Source organism: Sander vitreus, chromosome 7, assembly GCF_031162955.1.
Source record: "Sander vitreus isolate 19-12246 chromosome 7, sanVit1, whole genome shotgun sequence".
Classification (NCBI taxonomy): Eukaryota; Metazoa; Chordata; class Actinopteri; order Perciformes; family Percidae; genus Sander; species Sander vitreus.
In genome coordinates, this window is record NC_135861.1 from 16,739,942 (window position 1) to 16,761,033 (window position 21,092).

The window sequence follows — 21,092 nt, forward strand, 5'->3', positions numbered from 1 at the left end:
TAATCTCATGGTCTTAATTAATGTGTAAGATTAAGTAGTGGTCAGTTTTCTAATGCACTGCACCTCTTCCCCCTTGGGGATCCTGCGGCTGGAAATTATGATAATCTTGTCTTCTTTGTCAAATGTTACAACCTCTGCAACACAGTTCGGGGCACAGGAATGGTTGACATAGCTTGAAAGGAGAGAGAAAAAAAAAGAAAAAAAGAGTCAGTTAAAAATATATTGAGATTGAAAGGTTTACAATGGGACAACACTACAATATCAAATCAACACTTACCGAGCTGGGCCTCCTGTCAGAGTGGCATCTATCACCTGCTCATTGTTGATGCGGAACATGTAGATCCCGCGGTTCTAAGTTAGAAGGAAAACCGAAAAAAGGTTGATACACACTTTTCAATCCAAATTATTTATTTTTTTACATTTCTAAAATTTGTTGTTTGTACAAATGCCAGTGTTAAGTTGGCGTACCTGTTCCTCGTAGACCTTCTCACGCCGATTGGCCACTTCGTTGCGTATGACAGTGCCAATGTACTCAATGACCATTGTGTGCTTCTCCAGATCCTTAGCAGCGTACAAACCCAGGCCCTGAATGCGGGATCGTGCCAGATACACGTTATTCTTCCACTCAGTCTTCAGGCGCCGATACTGGGACGACTTGGAGTGAACAAACTGCTTGCTGTATGGTGTGTTGAGCTCTCCAGTGAAGGTACTCTGGTAGGCCTTTGACACGCTGGTGCTATTTAGAGTGTGAGGCCTGAAATATAGAAAATGTGAGTAGGTATCCAGTCATTTGTAAGATGCATTCAGAAAGTCAAGGTTCTTTGGTAAGAGGTCTATAACAACTGTACAACAAATAATTAGTTTAAAAAGCTGATCTTTGGTCCTAAACATGGGACGGAACTAACTGAAAATCACCTCATACTATTTCATTTGAGAAAATTAGCATAACTTGTTTATCTACTCTAAAGGAATATGTTGCCAGGTGGAGGACAAACTTTGTAATTACTAAAATAATTAGATAATAAATAAAAACTGTGTTTTTTGCTATGCTTCACTGATAATTATGCATTAAAGTTATTGTACAAAAGTATTACAATTTAAATCAACAAGCATCTTCAACAAGACACCAAGCCTCGAACGATTTTAGAACAATCACACAGGTTGCCGACCAGAACATGCGTTTCTGTAAAGGTTACTGTAAACTTCTTGTGGCTTATTGCTAAAATAATGCTGCTTTACCTCTTGCACTGTGTGGGGACTTTGGGCTCAGACCGAGCAGAGCCAGTGGGATTGATCATAAGAGGGAGCTCCATCAGAGGGTGACGGCCATATCGGAACTGGTAGTTCTGGCAGTTCTCCACTCCAGGCAACTGAAACACAACAAACACAAATTATGTTAATCATGTACTTTGATCTACAGTAGAACCATTGTAGCCCACAGGTCTCAACTACTGGCCTTAATTCTGGGTCTATTAAAAAATGCATCATATTAACAAGATGTCAACCCCTAGTATGTATGAATATTGGCTTGTAAAAAGGGCTTAAATTACAACTGGGAGACAAAGACAAAATTAAATGGGAGACAAATTGATACTTTTTCTTGCTACATATTCTTACCGACTCAGTGATTCGCATGACAGCATGAACTGTGAGGCCATACATCTCCTCTCCCTTGACATGTTCAGTGAACAGCTTCAACATGGATGAGTCCTCTCGGATTTTAGCCACCTGCTGGACCACCTGTTCCCAGATCCCTAAAGGTGAATTAATGGCCAAAGGTCAAGAGTTATTTTAAGTGGAAAAGTACAGAGATACTATGTAACATAATATGGGAGCAGTGTACGAGTTCTCACCCTCTGGAGTAGTTTCACGGTACTGCAAATCCTCCATGCCATGCTCCAGAACACGCACCTCGAAGAGGGGGCGACCGTCATCCTCGTTAATGCGGCAGCGGTAGCGACAGCGCTTGTTGGGCACACGCGTGCTCCAGTAGATGCGTGTGGCCTCATAGCCAACAGGGAAGATGGCAGTGGGTGAGTGGAAGTTGGCCATCTGGGATGGCAGCAACTGGCCAACAGCATGAAAGATGAGACCACCAACACGGAACAGGTGGATACGGTCACCTCGCTGTAGGATGCTGGCAATCTGCTTCACCTCATCACGCTCAATGTAGACACGCCGTAAAACAGCAAACATGCTGAGTTCGTCTTCACTGGGGCCCTTCAGCTTATGCTGGGTGCACAACATGGTCTTGTCCTTAAAGAACATGCAGCGTGCCCGGATGGCACAGGCGAAGTGGTAGACATTCGGGCAGCGCATTCTGTTGCAGCTGTTTGTAGCACCTGTTTTCTGGCAGTAGGCACAAAGAGTCCGCAATCCCCGACGCAGGGCTACCTCCACATTGATGAGGGCACCCCCCTGTGTCTCATAGACCTCTGTGGACCACAAGGCGCAGTTGAGGTGCACCCACAAGTCCACATCAATGTTCAGCAACCGGGCAGGCCCATCTGTGGCTCCATCACCTTCCTCATGGCAGAAGCAGCATTTACGTTTATCCCGAGGCAGTCTGTCTGGTCGAAGAGTAATGCGCAGGCGTTCCATTAGCTCAGACACTTCACGGCTGCTCTCTTTCTTAGACCCACCCTTACGTATTGTGATGACAATCTGAAGGCGCTTCCAGCGAATCCCCTTCCATTTTTTCACTTTGGGATGTACCACCTCCTCATTAGGGGAGAGAGGCCTGCGCTGCTTGACAGCCTTAGGGGAAGACTCCATGTTGTTGTGAGAATCTTGAGGAGGTTGAGCTGGATCAGTGGCCAAGTACTCCTCCTTGATAGCAGTAATCAGATGATCTTCAGTAGGAGCAGTGGGATCTGGAACTACAGAGGCAGTCGCTGGATCAGTGACCGGCTCTGGAGCAGCAACTTCAGACTCTGTGACTTCAGCTGGTTGAGCAGCAACTTCAGACTCTTTGATATCAGTTGGTTGAGCAGCATCAATAGGAGGACCATCATCCTGTTCAGGCTCAGTCTTGATCTGGACTATGGTGGGAGTGGAGGGAGGCGGGGATGGAGAAGGTTCAGCTTCACTAGTTGGAACTGGGACAGGTGGGGGAGGATGTGGAGGGGATGGTGATGGGGGTGGAGATTCTTCCACTGGCATAGGAGGAAGGTGGCGTACATCCAAGTCATTTACTTTGGTTGTGTAACAGTGCTGGGCCGGTTTGTCTTCTTTTTCTGAGAATTCCTGAGAGAACAATGCACATATGAGATTTATAGCTTTCAGGAAATATAGAATATGCAGCTTATGAGAGAAAATATCAATAATTCACAGTTCTCAAGACTGTGTTGACTGACCTGTTTAATAAGTGCCAGAATGTCCACTTGTTTCTTTAATGTACAGCCTGGTAGAGACACGTCAAATTGCCTTAGCCACTCATCCTGACTGGGTGAAGCACTGTCTTTTGTACACAGAGCCCCTGGAAAACATGACCACCTTAAGATTAGTCTTTATTCGTTAATTGAGGAATTAAAAAGTCTTCATTCATGTTTTAAAGTAATGTAAATAATTAAGTGTGTCCCTAGCAGTGTAGTCAGTCACTCTACTACAGTGACAAAACGTTTTGAACAGTAACTCTCCTCAACTCGCATGCTCAAGCTTACCGCAAAAGGACGGTGATCAAAAGTCTAAAAAAAAAAAATTCTAAATTAGGGGCCATCCACACGGAAATGCTTTTTGGTGTACACACACGTTTTGCATCGTTTTGGCCGATCGTCCAAACGAATCCTGTAAACGCATTGCCTGAAGACGCACTTTTTTAAAACCTGGTCCCAGGGTGAAAGAATTTGAAAACGCCGCCCTTGCGTCTTCGTTTGGACAGCGAAGCCGCATACTTGCGTATCGATCATGAAAAGATTGTTTTGGTACGTGTGGACGTGACCTTAGATGGAAATGGTTCAGGACGTTCGTTTCGTGACCTGCTGTGAAAAATGTCATGAAACACAATCACACCCTGTTGTTGTGAATGTCCTGACTCAATGAGACAAATGGTCTATCCAAATGAACAATAACCTAAATGTATACCTGACTGGTCAGGTCCTTTCCCAGGCCCGTCTACTCCAGGCATGTCAGGGTTTTGGGGAGGGAATGTCACCTCATAAGAACCTGGCATCCTAATATTAAGCAGCTGGGCCATGGCCATCATGACATGGTTCAGTTTCTGGGAAAGAAAAAAGTCACTTTGTGTTAACTGTGCATGAAAAAAAAAAAGGTTTGTTAAACAGGGAGAACTGATATCATGGCTAAGTACCTTAGCTGCAGCAGAGGACAACGTGAAGGTAACAGACACTTCGTTGTTCTTGGCCTGGTCCCAATGGTTAGTTGTGGAAACCACCTTGCTATCTGCTGCCTCAAATGGTTTGTTTTCTGGGAATGCTACAAAAAGAAAATTTTGTTTTGGCATTTTAATAATATAAATGTATTTTAATGTAAAATTAAATTATACTTAACAATAAAACATAATGCAACACATTTATGATGGATTTCACCAAAACGTGTATAAATAAAAATGTTGCTGTAGCTTTTGGGAATTACATTCAGAATGTTGTATAATACCTGGGATGGCAGTACGTGGTATGAGGGGGATGATGGGGGATATTGCTCTCTCCGTCTCCTCCTCTTTAGGCTCCCGTAGGTGAGGGAAACGTGGCGTTTCATCTCCTACGTTACTCTCAGGGGATGATGCTGGGATGATGCTTTCTGGGGCATCCTCGTCATCACTCTCCATCCTGTTAGAAAGACATTTCCTACATTTATAGCCACTCAGCAATAAGAAATAAATGTACCTGGTTGACATAGAACTTTGCATTGTACCTGATGTCCTCATTCTGGTTATGTGGTGGGGTGGGGAGAGCTGCTAGAATGTCTACACTCTTCACCTCCTCTTTAACAGAATCTGCATGGATAATTATAAAGTATTTAGAACCCAATTACTGTACAAATGCAGATCACATTCAATATTCATGAAAAGAATGTCATGCAAATCCGTTATCGTTTACCCATTCGCTCTTCTGCTGGCTCTGTGTCTTTATGACCCTCAGAAAGCTCCTCCACAGTAGTCACGCCATTCAACAGCTTGTGCTGCACTGAAGGCGGAGGAGTAGGTGGCAGGGAAGATGGGGGTGTTGGTGGGTTGCTGAGGTTACTCTGTAAAGTCACAAAACAGTATCCTCATAAAACAACTGTTTCTGAAAGACTTCGTTGTTGAAGTAGTATTAATCAACAACCAAATGTTGTCACAGCCTGCAAGAGCTAACTATTCATTCATGGTGCAGCTTAGTTATACCTTTGTGAGTAACTGAGAATAGTAGTCTGGGATATTCTCCAGCACTGCATTCCCAAAAGATCCTTTGAGCTGGGCTTTGCCATTGGCTGGGCTGCTTCCAAAAGGGGAAAACAGATCCAAACTGGTAGTGATTGAAGGCTCCATCAGGGGCAACAGAGAGAGACCCTGGAGGGTAAATGTCCATTAGTCTACATGATGAAGAACCACTCTTCAAAACATCAATGGCAATAACCATTTAGGTAATTCTTTTTTGCAATCCTTTTACCTGTTTAAGTTGCTTAATCAGGGCTTCAGCACTTTTTCCTACTTCTTCCTTCTTATTCTTCTTCCGTGCGTTAGGCCCTCGGTCTCCAGTTGCCTTATTAGTGCGCTTTGGCTTTTGTGCAGGAGCCCTTTTTGTTATAGACTGTAAATCCTGGAAGGGTCAAGAAAAGGAATGAGAGGTTCTTTCCCCACAAACAACAACATAAGGGCAAAAAGAATGAAAGCACTAAAGAAAAACATACCTCCATATTTCGTGGAGTCCCTTGGAGTTTTTGTTCCAGCATTGCTAGTTTGCTGTTGATGTGGCCATTTATCTCATTGTGGATGCCTTCAGAAGGCCTCTGAGCACCAAGCTGAAGGTTCTTGGTTCTCAAAAGTTTCTGTAGTAGTTGCTGTCCAGTCTCAGATCGAGGGCCTTGAGTCCCAGAGTCTCCAGCCATGTTTCCAGCATTAATAAAGCTAGTGTTGTTCCCAGAAGAAATTGCCTCACCCATGGTTTCTCGCTTTATAGCCCCAGGATGAGCCTCTGGTGCACCATCACACTGAACCTCTCTTGGTTCCTGTTTAATGTTCTGTAGAGTTATCTTGCATAGTTCCCCTACTCTAGAGCCATGTTGTGTGTGAGAACCATGGGTCTCTGTGACCTGCTGCGACTGTTGCTGAACATTCATGCCTTTCTGTGGCCCATTGGGGATAACTGAGGCTGAATGAGATGTGTCATTGCCTGATGACAGAGCTTCTACTTTCAGTCCTGGACAATCAAGCGGACTTTTGGCTCCAGGTGACCTGAGTGGAGATGCCTTGACATGACTGTATGGACTCCCCCTTCCAGCCCTACTGTCAGCTAAAGAAGGTGAGGAGACACTGGATGAATGAGGTGAGGCCGGGTGGGCCGGGCTCATGCCAAAGGGACCCCTTGGAGAATATGCATGAGATGGAGAACCCTGCATGCGGGCTGCCGCAGCTGCCAATAGTGCTTGTTGGTTCTGGTTGGGAGTAGGTGGACGCATCCCCATAGCTTGATTAAATGCATGCCCAGGAGAGTTGGCTATTGGCTGACGTGGAGATGTTGGCCTAACCATACGGCCCTGGTCCATGGGTGCAGGTGGCACTGGTACCTGGCCTCTCATAATATGTTGCTGCATCATCTCTCCTACTTGTGGCTGTTGCCCAGGGACTATCATCCCCTGCTGCATCTGAGGAGCAACACCAGGTTGTTGGCCCAACATGCCTGATTGTTGCTGAGTGCCCACTGCTCCTGGCTTCCCCATGGCTCCATATGGCATCTGCTGCACAACCTGTGGCATCTGTCCTGGTGGCATGTGAGGCCTCAACTGACTTTGCTGGCCTTGACCCATTGACATCCGCAGCATCTGTCCCTGTTGGAGCTGCCTCTGGGCAATCATGGCCTGAATGTGCTGTATCTGCTGGTTTGGGGGAAGATTGCGGAGCTGAGGATTCTGAGCAATAATAGCCTGGATGTTGATAGGGGTGCGGATCTGTCCAGGTGGAACAACAGGCCTCTGTGCCATCATCCCTTGCTGCTGGGCTCTCATCATGCCCATCATGGCCTGTTGTTTTTGCTGCTGGGCCATGAGGGCTTGTTGTTGTGGACTATGGCCCATCACAACAGACTGTGGCTGGCCAGGATGGTTCTGGACTATGATCTGCTGCTGGATGTTGGAATCTTGTGACTGCTGCATGACATTTTTAACTGTTTGCTGTTGTTGCTGCTGAGCTAAGAAATCAATTGGTTTCCCTTCCTCTTTAACAGTCATCAAAATGGGCTTGTCAACACTGAGGGAACCTTGCCTCTGAAGACTGAGTGGAAGTTGTTGTTGAAGTACACCAGTTTGTTGGTTTCCAACCAAACCCGTTTGTTGCTCAGGTACAGACTGAGGATTTGATTGTTGCTGCTGTGCCATAAATACTTGGTTTTGATGCTGCTGCTGTTGTAATTGCGGTCGTCCCAAATCAGTTTGATGATCATTTGCAGAGCCTAGTTGGGACATCTGATTGGGAGTGGAGGGTCCACTCTGTTGAGGTGGCGTTCTTGAATCAGGGCTGAGGATCCCACCCTCTCTAGGGCCTGAGTTTTGGTTGTCTGTAGTTCCCTGTGGCGTGATACTTCCCGCTGAAGGCGAGGAGCCCATCTGTGGGGTAGAGGGTTGGGAGAGCACTCCCTGCTCTTGGCTGTTTTGACTCATCAACTGCGTTTGTTGTCTTTGCTGTGCCATCTGCTGCTGCTGAAGGTGGGCCAAATTCTTTGCAACATTTTGCTGCTGCTGCTGTTGCTGAGATGCAAGCATGCGTTGGGCTAGAATGTTCTGTTGTTGTGGAGTCAGTTGGGCATGGGGACCCCTGAGGCCTGGATGACCTGGAGAGCCAATCATTCCCTGCTGACCCATCATCAGCTGAGGCCTCTGTTGCTGTGATGATGCAACTGGCGGGTTTCCCATAATCCCTGGTTGAACTGCCATTATGGCTTGAGCATGGTTAATAGGCTGGCCTCCTACAAGGTTCTGTGGCAGTGGAGCCACAGACTGGACTCCAACCATTCCTTGTGGAACCTGCACCATGCTCTGCGGACTGGCCTGGTTGCCTAGCATTCCCTGTTGAGTGTTTGCTTGTTGTTGGGCCATCAGTGGGTTTCCCATCATAACGGACGGTGGCTGAGCAATTAAGCCAGACTGTTTATTTGGGTGTGGCATCGGTTGCTGGCCCATCATCACCTGCTGCTGCTGTTGTTGCTGGAGCTTTGCCATCTGCATCCTATGTTGGAGTTGTCTTTCTTGGAGAAGCCTGGGATCTGCACCTTGCATTCCAGGCCCCTGTGGGAAGAATCCTGTTGGAGCCCCAGGAGGACCTGGGGCCCTGACACCACTGGCACCACTGGCTCCAAGAGCTGCAGGAAGCTGGGGTTGGGCTCCACCAATAAAGGGCTGCCCTTGGGGCATCCTGACAGGCATTCCACCTTGGGGTATCACACCAGGGTGCTGGCCCATTACTGGTGTTCCCTGTTGGCCCATCATCATCTGGCCAGGCATCTTGGAAAACATGTGAGGGGGGGGCCCCTGTGCAGAATGACCTGGGGTAAGAATACCTGAGCTTTGCTGATGCTGCTGCTGCTTGCTTCTGTACTCTGCAATGAGATTGGTGTGCTCCTTCTGCTGCTTGCGTACCTAGAGCAGAATAATTATGAACAGATATGAATTTGCCATTACTGCTGACACGTTTGTAAACTTCTCATAAAAAGGTTTATTCAGCTGTCCTGATACTTTAAAAGCTACACACCTGGTCAAGCTGTTTTTGAATTTTGCTCTGTTCTTCTGTAACCAACTTTAGTTTCTCTGCATCTGCCTCAGCAAACTCCCTGCCAGCTTTTTTAGCAGTGCGTTGCTTAGCACACAGTGCCTTGCGTGATTTGCGGTGAACTCCAATCTGTTCCTCCAAAAATTTCAACTGCATTTGGAGTAACTGCTGGGTGTGAAGAAGCCATTCTTCATACTGGTGCTGTTCTGCATCATCTGTAACATTAGAGGATAATTTAAGGTAACGATACGAGTATAGGGACAGCAATATAACATTTCCTAATGACTAAATACATATTTAACAAATGGATAGGTAGAACATACTGATGATTCCTTGCACAAACTGGGGAGGGTTAGGTCTCGACTGGGTAGGATCACTCGTTTCTCCCTCCTAAACACAAAAAAAAAAAAAAAATCAGCTATATAAGACTTAAAATTAAAGTAAATTAATCACTTCTGACAAGCAATACATCATACCTTTGGAGGTCCTGATGCAAGTTGAGCTGGATCTGTGCCCGGTGCCGAGGCCAGCCTCTGAGCAAGCAAAGAAACTTGTTGCCTAAAGAGAAAGCAAAACACAAAATGTATTAGTATACCGGCAGCATACTGAACAATGGTCTGTAAGGGCATGTCGTTTCCAAATCATTGAGCAAAAAAGTTGCAAATTACCATGATGCTGACACCACCTGATGGGTGTCTTGTGATGACATTAGATAAACATTAGTTAGTTAAACTATGACACTGCTGCGTACTAGGTCACTCCCTTTGGAGGAGCAGTGGATAACAGTCCTGAGAAAAAAAACATGTCTAATATGCACTTTTTTAAATAATTCTGAACATCTGCCCCAGCAAACAGTTGTGCCAGTTAACACTGCAGATCCTGTAGTAGGTGTTTGGTACAAATAATCTTCAAAGTGAACTGACCATAATGAATCACCATTGCCACTGAGTCAGTAGCAGTGGAGCTCCAATTCCTGGTGACTGAGAGCATAGTTGTCAGCCATAATACACAGTATTGTATATTTGTTTTAAGTATCCTTCATGTTACTAAGGTAAAACAGCAGTAGTAAGGTTTCCATCCAAATGTTGGACACATTTTACATCCAAAATATCAGCAAACGAAAATCAGTGTGTATTTCCATTAGGGCTGCACAATATGAGGAAAATATCTAATTGCATTTTTACTGACATTGCAATATGATTCACGCTATTGGAGGGAATGATCATTTTTGTATCAGTCTCATTAAAAAAAAAAAAATATTGAAATTAAAATGATTATGATGTGATCGCAAGGATCTGTACCAAACAAAGATTTTTTTCTTTAGTCTGTAAGATACGATTTGTAGGCTGGGACGTCTCTCCAGCACCACAATACTTAATTCAGAATTGTTTGAAACATTTTGCCATATATTGTATCCCCTGCGATTTGGATATTGCACTAGTCTATATTACGATTTTGATAAAATCGCGAGTAATTGTGCAGCCCTAGTTTCCATGTGTTAGTTTAATGCTAGTCTTGCATAGCCAGACCTATCTCCACAGTACTGTGTCAGTGCTAGAGAAAGGTCTGGCTGCACCCATTATCATTCTGGTATTGGTATCTTTAAACCAATCACATGGATGCAGCAACAGAGCTGTTGAAAAATAGTGGAAGGGGAGGAGAATTCCTTCTAAAATAGGCAGCAAATGGCAGGCTTATACCAACAGTCTACATCTGGTGAGTCAGACTAGTTTTATGCTAATGTTTTGAAGAGGGTGTAATGAGACTAAAAACTACACTACAGAACACCAGTACAGGGTTTTTCCTGGCTCTAAATTGGGGAGAGATGGTACCTCAGCTGTGCCCTACTGAACCTAATATATTTATTTATTAATTTATAATTGAAAAAATTCAACATTTCAACATCAGGTTTCCTGCATTACACTGAAAGGTGTTATTCTAATAATGTGCCCACCATTAGCAAAATATTGGGGGGATTTTGTTTAAAAGCCCATGATGATGAACTGTTGGAAGTGCATGAATATAATGGTTAGTTTATCTGGCCGTATTTATACAAGACAGGTGGCTAACAACTTGCCTATGCAGAACCTTAAACTGTGTCCCTGAATGTTTTTACCAATTGCAACTGCATATTCCTATGAGTGTCAAGTCCCACACCAAGACTTGACAGTGTGCCTACTACTTGATGCACATCCCAATAACAAACAATGGCTTAAGTGTGAGAGAAAGAAAATACAATGGTTGAGTAAAGGCCATCGTCACCACAGGTATATAGTAAATATCATTAGTAACACCTGTGCTGAGCTACCTTAAAGCTGCTGTTTGACAGGTCCTGCAAGGACTCCAACACGGCCTACAGTAAAGATGGCTCCATGATAGGAGTTGTGTGTGTGTGTGTGTGTGTGTGTGTGTGTGTGTGTGTCTGAGTCTGACAGAGCAGGTTACAAAAAAGGGAACTGTCTGCCTCCTTCCAGATATTTCTTGTCCTAGTTTCTATTAGGGTCTATTGGGCAGTTGGTATGCACAGAGCCACAAGTTTAAGTCCGGTAGATTCCATAGTTACATGTCTGCGACCGGCACAAAAAAAAATGATGTATGAAAAGTGAAAATTGGGGGGGAAAGAACAATTTGTTGCCGATTTAGCCCGATAAAGGGCTAAGTCATTTTTGGAGAAAAATGGAGGCTTGGTATGGCCCCCAAATAGAGGGGTGGTTTTGACCTCTGTAGTCGATTTCCAATTAAAGTCTATGGGAAATTTAACGCCGTTTTTTGGGATCATCATGAAAACCGCTAGGCAAATCTCTTAGAAAAGACAGCACAACATTCCCGATCATTCTGCACGTTTTGATGTATTTTTTGCCGATGTGTTCCCAGCGCTGCGTGACTAGTAGCGAGTCAAAAATGTGGTCAAAAATGTGGTGGAAGATGAAGAATAATAAGTATGACGAATACTAGTCATTGTGCCGATGCACGCTGCTATTGCAGCACATTGGCACGCTGAATTAAGCATGTTGAATGGGTACGTTTGTCTTTATAAATACAGACAAGAAGACAGCTAAACTTCTTTTCTCTCCCATATCTGCAGCTACAAGAAACCCACATTTGGCTAAAGGTCATCAAGTAACAGGGAAAATAGTTTTTTTGGTCATTCGTGTGTGAAAAAAAACAAACGCATGCTCGGTGTCAGCAGTATGACAATGTGTCTAATTTTTTTAACAAATTCTTGACATTTCCATTTAGGTTTTTCTATGCATATTACTTACTGTTGATAGTAATGATAAAAAAAATAATGATAACATACTGACCAAACTTAAAACCAAAAAAATTCTAACTAATGCATAAAAGTTTTACACAACAAAAAATACCTGTTAATGCCAGAGGGAACAGCCATTGGATCCTGGGCCAACACTCTCTTGATACCCTTAAGTGCCACCATCTTTGCCTTGGCAATGGGATCCATGATGTCATCAGTAGCAAATTTGTCTAAATCTGCAATACAAGAATACAACAAAGTCTGTTGATGTAGTATGAAACGAATATCCTATTATATATAATATCATCATTATTTAAACTGATGACAGTGACAAGCCACAGCGCTTACCTTTATCTGGGAAGAAGTTGTTGGCCAGAGGTGGTTTCACCACTGGCTGCGGTGGATGACTGACACCTGTATGGATCCCTGGCTGCCCCATCCTAACCATGGCTTGCTGCTGGGCCATGTTCATGTGAGGTGGAGGTGCCATTCCAGTTCCCATAAGCCTTTGCTGTTGCTGCTGCTGCTGCTGTTGCTGTTGATGTTGCAACATGTGTGGAGCACGGTGTACCATCCCTGGCTGAGCCATCATTCCTTGTGGTGGTGGACGATGGTGGTTTGGCAGCATTATCTGTCCAGGTGCCTGTGGATTTGGCTGTTGACCTGAGAGGCCAGGAAAATTAGGTGCCATGCCTGCCTGGTGGAGGGAACTGAGCTGTTGTTGCTGCTGTTGCTGCTTCTGTAGTTCCTTCTTCTCATGCTCCAGCAGATCCTGTATTAGAAGGGGCAGTTCACCATCTAAAGAGCTCTCTACCTTTGCTAAATCTACAGCAGGGGAGTGCTGTCCCCCTACATCAGGCAGTTCCAGCGGATCCTCACCAATATCTGCATGTGGAGCAGCTGGAGGAAAAGACAATTCATCAGCTTGACCTGGCAGGGGGTAGGGAAGTCCCCCTAATCGAACAGAACTAAGTGAAGCCGACTGGTTTTCTGGTTGTGCAGGCTTAGCTGATGGTGTGGTCCCACCAAGAAGCATTGACACAGCCTCTCCTATTTCATCTTTCACCACAGTCTGCCCTGGATGCAGCTGAGTCAGACCTCTGTCCTCTACTTTGACCTTGGAGGTGTCAACAGTTTGTGCAGAGGGTAGCAGTTGGGTAGCAGACCCCCTTGCAGGGGCTGTTGTGAGAGACTTCTGCCCTGGCTCCAGCTTGGCTTTTCCTTCCACTTTAACAAGCGTAGATCCGGAGGAAGATGAAGGTGCTTCACTTTCTGCTTCCACCAACCGCAGCTGATCTGAGAAGACATCTTTAGGGTCTCCTTGGTCCAGTTCAGGGTCGGTGTAAGCCAGCAGGTCAAACTCATCGCTGTTAAGCAAGTCGTCTAGATGTGGATCATTGGTTTCAAGGTTGTCCAGGTTGCCCAAGTCATCATCTCCTTTGTCGGGGTCCAAGTCTAGAGCCAAATCGTCCTCATCCTCCACACCTCCATCCCCTGGAGCATCCCCAAGCTCCTCAAGGTCAGGCTCTGGCAGTTCCTCACTATTTTCTGCCGTGGCAGGCTGGGATTGTGAGACTAGGCTTGGTTGTCGAAGCTGATGCTGCTCACTGCTAGGAATGTTTGGAGTGGAAGAAGCTGCCTGGGGCTGCAGATGGGGCTGTTGTCTTACTGGGCCTGTAGACTGCTGAGGCAGTAAAACTGAAAGTCCACCCTGCTGTAACCCTAGCTGTGAGTTGCTGCCCCCCTCTGTTTGAATGCCACCAGCTTGAGCTATGGGATGTTGTTGAACATAAGGTGCTGCCATCTCTTGCTGTGGGACAAAGAGACGTTGTCTGGGCTGGGGTCCACGGGGCATAAACTGAGGTCGTAGGGGTAGCCTCTGTGAGTTGTGTCTCAATTCAATGAATTGTGGTGGGGGTCCTTGACCCATTGGCTGCATGGTCTCTCCTCCATTTCCTGGTATCATGGCATGAGGGTTACCCATGCCTTCCATACCCTGGATGTTGACAGCAGGGTTAAGATTGGGCCTTAAGCCCATGGCCTCCATGCCAGGCTGGGGGAACCTCCTTGGACCTGGAGCCTGGCCTTGCCACTGAGGAGGGAAGGGTGGACGGGCAAACATGCCCTGAGGTCTGGTGGGCCCTGGTGGCCTGAAGGACACACAAAAGAAAAATGTGTTTTTATTCAGATATGTATACAGCTACAAATGTGCTATAATTGTAACCGGTCAAAATGACCAGATGCTGAAATGTCTTGTGTTCGATTATTCAAACAGTGGGGAAACATTTCTCATTGGGTAATGGGAACCAAGTCTTATTATTTCTTGACAATTGTGAATCTACTTCTATGACGTGGTTACCTTAGTGCACTAGGATCCATAATGGCAGGGGTTCCTGCAGGTGGTGGGCGAATGAGCTTGTCCTCCATACCTCCAACAGCCATGGGCATCTTCCCTGCAACAGAAGCCTGGGGTCCAGCAGTAGTTGCAGCAACACGATCCTAAGGAAATAATAACCGCAAAAAGAGGCAAACGTAACATTCCTTTCATTTGTAATAAATTGTTGCATTTATACAGTGCTTTTATCCAAAGCTCTTTACAATTTGCTTCATCCACACGCCAGTGTTTCCGCTATATACAGTGGCTTGCATAAGTTTACACACCCATGCTAAAGTTGACTAAAAAGAGGAATAAAAAAAAAAACAATTTGGAAATTGATCTTAATGCCTTAATCCAACCTTTAAGGACACCAATTTTCTTTGTGAATAAATAATGTATCGTTCGTAAATAAATAAATAAATGTTCGGGGCTTAAATATACACACGTGAGATATGGTGTAGGGTATGTGATGATGTGGGGCTATTTTAATTCCAAAGGCCAAGGGAACTTTATCAGGATGCATAGTATCCTGGATCCATGAAATAACTGGCCTTTAAAAATAAAAATCTGCCTGCCTCGATGAAAATTTAACATAAGGGTGCGTATACTTATGCCCCCTGTATTTTAAGGAAGAACATTTATTTATTTACGATACATTATTCATTCACAAAGAAAATTGGTGTCCTTAAAGTTTGGATTTTTCCTATTTTTTTTAATTAAGGCATTAAGATCAATTTCCAAAGATGTTTTTTTTTTTATTCCTCTTTTCAGTCAACTTTAGCATGGGTGTGTAAACTTATGCAAGCCACTGTACATTCAGCAGCGGCTCACCACCATAACAAAATTGTTGCCACCACTCCTTCAGCTTAGAGCTGGGCGATATGGAGAAATTCAAATATCACAATATTTTTCGACCAAATACCTCGATATTGAGGCGAAATTGTCGGGTTGAGAAATTATGCTTTCACAAAATATTAACACAATGAGATTTTTGATAAGTAATCATCAGTAACGTGGATACAATGACTTACGTTGGTAAAGGAAAACATACAACAGCTAGAACAGTCTGGTAAGTTTACTGTAATGCAGCCTTTAAAACCAGGAAAAGACAACTATTCATATTACGATATCCAAAAGACATGAAGTCGTGATTTACACGACTCTGCAGAGCCGTCTGCTCTACTGAAGTCAAGCGGATGGTCATCCACTCTCCTTTCCCCTTTGAGGGTGAGCAACAGGAACAGTGACAGGATGTCATCACTCACAAAGTCATGGCAACCAAATAAACAACAGCACGAGTATAGCAGTTTCTCAGGCAGAGTGACAAACCGCAATGAACACCTCCGCATGAAAACTGCACTCTCGCGGATCCCGTGAAATATGACAGCTACAGTATACTGGAATATAGCGTTATGGACACTGAATTTGATGAATTCACTGTTTATCGCTTATGTTTAAATGCTGCGGCCGCTCTGCCTTTGACTCCCCGCTGCAGGAGACTTATTCCCCCTGACACGCTGTATTAATGTTACAAATTTTTCCAGGTTAGTGGGGGTGCACGTTAGCAAATAAGCCCACTGACGGCGACGTTATTGTATATATTTTGGCACAATGTTGACAGTAGTAGTGGTCATAGTCAGTGAAAATGTGATCTGAGATGCACATTGCAAAAGTTTTTTTTCCAGGAACTTTTCAACAGACCAGGTATTTTCTGGGATTGTAGAGACTAGTGACGTGCCCGTTGAAAATGTGCCCGTTTGGAACGGGCCGATTGCTTGGCCTGTGGTATTGCTGCTTATAGAATTCATCAAAACCAAATTGTACCCCAACATTACTTACAGAAGGACCCCAAACCACTTCATATGCTACTCCCCTCTATACCCTACTACTAACTTACTGATTTACCTGACCGAGAACGTTGCAGATTCAGAATGTAATCACAAAATATCACAATGTGGAGTAATCAGACATTAGCCTCATGGCAGTGTGCTACCCAGCTGGCCCGTTATGAGAGCTCAACCACCAGAACCGGACTATGTGTGCACACAGAGAGCAAGCGAGCGAGAGCGAGAGAGAGAGAGATGTCTCGTGGCGTATGATCGTTAACGAATTTAACATTTCAGCAGAGGTGTTAATTTCCATACAGGTTTAGTGGCTTGACAGTTAACGGTGAAGTAGGGGATTTGATTTGCGTGGGTATTTTGGCTTCTCCGGGAACCATCACCTTATCGTGGTGGAGAGGTTTGTGTGTCCCTATGAACCTGAGGGCTGTGTTGTCTGGAGCTTTGTGCTCCTGGTAGGGGTCTCCCAAGGCAAAGTGGTCTCAGGTGAGGGGCCAGACAAAGAATGGTTCAAAAATCCTATTCAAAAATCCTATGAAAAAATCGAGGAAGGGATGAAGTGACCCTGCCCGGAGGAAGCCCGGGGGCCCCCGTCTGGAGCCAGGCCCAGATGGAGGGCTCGTCAGCGAGCGTCTGGTGGCCGGGTTTGCCACGGAGCCCGGTCGGGCACAGCCCGAAAAAGCTACGTGGCGGACATCCCTCCATCCCATGGGCCCACCACCTGTGGGAGGAACCGCTGGGGTCGGGTGCGCTGCCACATGGGTGGCAGTGAAGGTCAGGGGCCTCGACGGACCAGACCCGGGCAGCAGAGGCTGGCTCTGGGGGACGTGGAATGTCACCTCTCTGTGGGGGAAGGAGCCGGAACTTGTGCGGGAGGTGGAGCGCTACCGGTTAGATCTGGTGGGGCTTACCTCTACGCACAGTCTTGGTTCTGGAACCATACTCCTGGATAGGGGTTGGACTCTTTTCTTCTCCGGAGTTGCCCAGGGTGTGAGGCGCCGGGCGGGTGTGGGGATACTCACAAGCCCCCCGGCTGGCGCCGCTATGTTGGAGTTTAACCCGGTGGGACGAGAGGGTCGCCTCCCTACGCCTGCGGGTTGTGGGGGGGAAAAACTCTGACTGTTGTTTGTGCATATGCACCAAACAAGAGTTCAGAGTATTCGGCCTTCTTGGAGACCTTGAGTGGAGTCCTGCATGGGGCTCCAGTCGGGGGACTCCATAGTTCTGCTGGGGGGACTTCAACGCGCACGTGGGTAATGATGGAGACACATGGAGAGGCGTGATTGGGAGGAACGGCCTCCCTGATCTAAACCAGAGTGGTTGTTTGTTGTTGGACTTCTGTGCTAGTCATGGATTGTCTATAACTGAACACCATGTTCGAACATAGGGATGCTCATAAGTGTACTTGGTACCAGAGCACCCTAGGCCAAAGGTCAATGATCGATTTTATAATCGTTTCATCTGATCTGAGGCCATATGTTTTTGGACACTCGGGTGAAGAGAGGGGCGGAGCTGTCAACCGATCACCATCTGGTGGTGAGTTGGGTCAGGGGGTGGGGGAAGACTCTGGACAGACCTGGTAAGCCCAAAGCGGGTAGTGCGGGTAAAGTGGGAACGTCTGGAGGAGGCCCCTGTCCGACAGACTTTCAACTCACACCTCCGGCGGAGCTTTTCGTGCATCCCTGTGGAGGCTGGGGGGCATTGAACCTGAGTGGACGATGTTCAAAGTTTCCATTGCTGAAGCTGCGGTGAGGAGCTGTGGTCTTAGGGTCTTAGGTGCCTCAAGGGGGCGGTAACCCACGAACACCGTGGTGGACACCGGTGGTCAGGGAAGCCGTCCGACTGAAGGAGGAGTCTTTCCGGGATATGTTATCCCAGACGACTCCGGAGGCAGTTGCAAGGTACCGAAGGGGCCCGAAGGGCTGCAGCCTCTGCCGTGAAAGAGGCAAAGCAGCGTGTGTGGGAGAAGTTCGGAGAAGACATGGAGAAGGACTTTCGGTCGGCACCAAGGTGCTTCTGGAAAACCGTTCGCCACCTCAGGAGGGGGAGCGGGGAACCATCCAAGCTGTGTACAGTAAGGATGGGACGCTGTTGACCTCAACTGAGGAGGTAATAGGGGCGGTGGAAGGAGCACTTTGAGGAACTCCTAAATCCGACTAATACGCCCTCTATGGTAGAGGCAGAGCTGGAGGATGAGGGGGGATTGGCATCAATTTCCCTGGTGGAGGTTGCTGAGGTAGTTAAACAACTCCACAGTGGCAAAGCCCCAGGAATTGATGAGATCCGTCCAGAAATGCTTAAAGCTCTGGGTGTGGAGGGGTTGTCTTGGTTGACACGCCTCTTCAACATTGCGTGGAAGTCTGGGGACGGTGCCTAAGGAGTGGCAGACCGGGGTGGTGGTTCCCCTTTTTAAAAAGGGGGGACCAGAGGGTGTGTGCCAATTACAGGGGTATCACACTTCTCAGCCTCCCGGTAAAGTCTACTCCAAGGTGCTGGAAAGGAGGGTTCGGTCGATAGTCGAATCTCAGGTTGAAGAGGAACAATGCGGATTCCGTCCTGGTCGTGGAACAACGGACCAGATCTTTACTCTCGCAAGGATCCTGGAGGGAGCCTGGGAGTATGCCCAACCAGTCTACATGTGTTTTGTGGATCTGGAGAAGGCGTATGACCGGGTGCCCCGGGAGATACTGTGGGAGGTGCTGCGGGAGTACAGGGTGAGGGGTCCCTTCTCAGGGCCATCCAATCTCTGTACGACCAAAGCGAGAGCTGTGTCCGGGTTCTCGGCAGTAAGTCGGACTCGTTTCAGGTGAGAGTTGGCCTCCGCCAGGGCTGCGCTTTGTCACCAATCCTGTTTGTAGTATTTATGGACAGGATATCGAGGCGTAGTCGGGGTGGAGAGGGGTTGCAGTTTGGTGGGCTGGGGATCTCATCGCTGCTTTTTGCAGATGACGTGGTCCTGATGGCATCATCGGCCTGTGACCTTCAGCACTCACTGCCGAGTGTGAAGCGGCTGGGATGAGGATCAGCACCTCTAAATCGGAGGCCATGGTTCTCAGCAGGAAACCGATGGAGTGCCTTCTCCAGGTAGGGAATGAGTCCTTACCCCAAGTGAAGGAGTTCAAGTACCTTGGGGTCTTGTTCGCGAGTGAGGGGACAATGGAGCGGGAGATTGGTCGGAGAATCGGCACAGCAGGTGCGGTATTACATTCAATTTATCGCACCGTTGTGACGAAAAGAGAGCTGAGCCAGAAGGCAAAGCTCTCAATCTACCGGTCAGTTTTTGTTCCTACCCTCACCTATGGTCATGAAGGCTGGGTCATGACCGAAAGAACAAGATCCAGGGTACAAGCGGCCGAAATGGGTTTCCTCAGGAGGGTAGCTGGCGTCTCCCTTAGAGATAGGGTGAGAAGCTCAGTTATCCGTGAGGAGCTCGGAGTAGAGCCGCTGCTCCTTTGCGTCGAAAGGAGCCAGTTGAGGTGGTTCGGGCATCTGGTAAGGATGCCCCCTGGGGCGCCTCCCTAGGGAGGTGTTCCAGGCACGTCCAGCTGGGAGGAGGCCTCGGGGAGACCCAGGACTAGGTGGAGGGATTATATCTCTAACCTGGCCTGGGAACGCCTCGGGATCCCCCAGTCGGAGCTGGTTAATGTGGCCCGGGAAAGGGAAGTTTGGGGTCCCCTGCTGGAGCTGCTACCCCCGCGACCCGACCCCGGATAAGCGGATGAAGATGGATGGATGGATGGATGGGTATTTTGGCGACAGTAATATTATTAGTTAGCAGTATACTTAATTAACCCGGGGTGGGTCTGATGAAAAGTGCTGTGTCTACCCAGTTCAGCTCTGAGATTTTCTCGCATTGCACAGCGCTGTGAAGGAATAATCTCCGAGATTACTATATTCTGCCTCTGGTTAGAAGTGGTGAATGTAGGCTACAGCTCACAGCAACTTTATAGTATATAGTGTCTGGCTTTTGTTTGATATTTAGTGTTGGCAAATAGCTTTTTGTTGGGTTTCCTCTTAGCGAAAAAAATAGACACTGAAAAGCATAGGGCCTTTTTTTCGCCAACCTTATTCCACACAACAGTCGCGATGTTCCTTTCAGCTATCCGTTCGTGCTCCAGGAAAGTGAAGAAAAGTTAGTTTGGTATATCCAGCAATCATGTAGCTAACATTGGAAGCAGGAAAAGAGTCAAAGGCAGTAACACTTCTTTTACTGATATATATTTAATGATGTATTTTGCATTTCTAATCCGATCAACGTCAAACTTGGCACTGCACTTACTCGTGCCCGTAGCAAGACATCTGTCAAGTTTGAAATCCATCAGACTAAGGGTTCGAGAGATATGCGCATAACACACAGACATTCTTGCAATTTATAGACAGATGCCGTACAAAGACATCTTCCAAATTGCTACATCACACTGTGTAAAGACGTTACATTTGTAAGGTCTATGGCCTGTACCTGTGGATAAGGTGGTGGTGCTCTGTGGGCCTTGTCTTGTTGAAAGGCTCCCATCTCTCCTCCAGACCAGCCAGGGGATGCACTACCAGCAGCAGCAGCAGCCTCCTTCTCTTGTCTAATGGAATTTCTCTGCATTTGTTGTCTGATTAAGAATTCCCTCAGTCTCAGTCGCTAAAAAAAACAACAACATAAGAAGCACTGTTAACAAAACGCCTAGGAGGTGCATAGCATGACTGTTTGTT

At 46.6% G+C, this 21,092-nt stretch overlaps 1 protein-coding gene across 1 annotated transcript in view; it reads right to left on the reverse strand.

Annotated features, from left to right (window-relative positions):
• Positions 1–30: 30 nt before the first annotated feature.
• kmt2d (lysine (K)-specific methyltransferase 2D) overlaps positions 31–21,092 on the reverse strand; it is a 36,565-nt gene continuing 15,503 nt past the window's right edge. The window contains exons 33-54 of the mRNA XM_078253869.1: positions 20,851–21,021; positions 14,533–14,672; positions 12,522–14,323; positions 12,286–12,409; positions 9,397–9,478; positions 9,244–9,310; positions 8,903–9,135; positions 5,851–8,790; positions 5,610–5,759; positions 5,345–5,509; positions 5,058–5,205; positions 4,873–4,954; positions 4,615–4,787; positions 4,310–4,434; positions 4,084–4,219; positions 3,357–3,478; positions 1,854–3,246; positions 1,618–1,754; positions 1,240–1,370; positions 469–754; positions 278–351; positions 31–172 (exon numbers count right to left, since the gene is read on the reverse strand). Coding sequence (XP_078109995.1) covers positions 31–172; positions 278–351; positions 469–754; positions 1,240–1,370; positions 1,618–1,754; positions 1,854–3,246; positions 3,357–3,478; positions 4,084–4,219; positions 4,310–4,434; positions 4,615–4,787; positions 4,873–4,954; positions 5,058–5,205; positions 5,345–5,509; positions 5,610–5,759; positions 5,851–8,790; positions 8,903–9,135; positions 9,244–9,310; positions 9,397–9,478; positions 12,286–12,409; positions 12,522–14,323; positions 14,533–14,672; positions 20,851–21,021 — 8,823 coding nt within the window. The remainder of the gene's footprint in view (positions 173–277; positions 352–468; positions 755–1,239; positions 1,371–1,617; positions 1,755–1,853; positions 3,247–3,356; positions 3,479–4,083; positions 4,220–4,309; positions 4,435–4,614; positions 4,788–4,872; positions 4,955–5,057; positions 5,206–5,344; positions 5,510–5,609; positions 5,760–5,850; positions 8,791–8,902; positions 9,136–9,243; positions 9,311–9,396; positions 9,479–12,285; positions 12,410–12,521; positions 14,324–14,532; positions 14,673–20,850; positions 21,022–21,092) is intronic.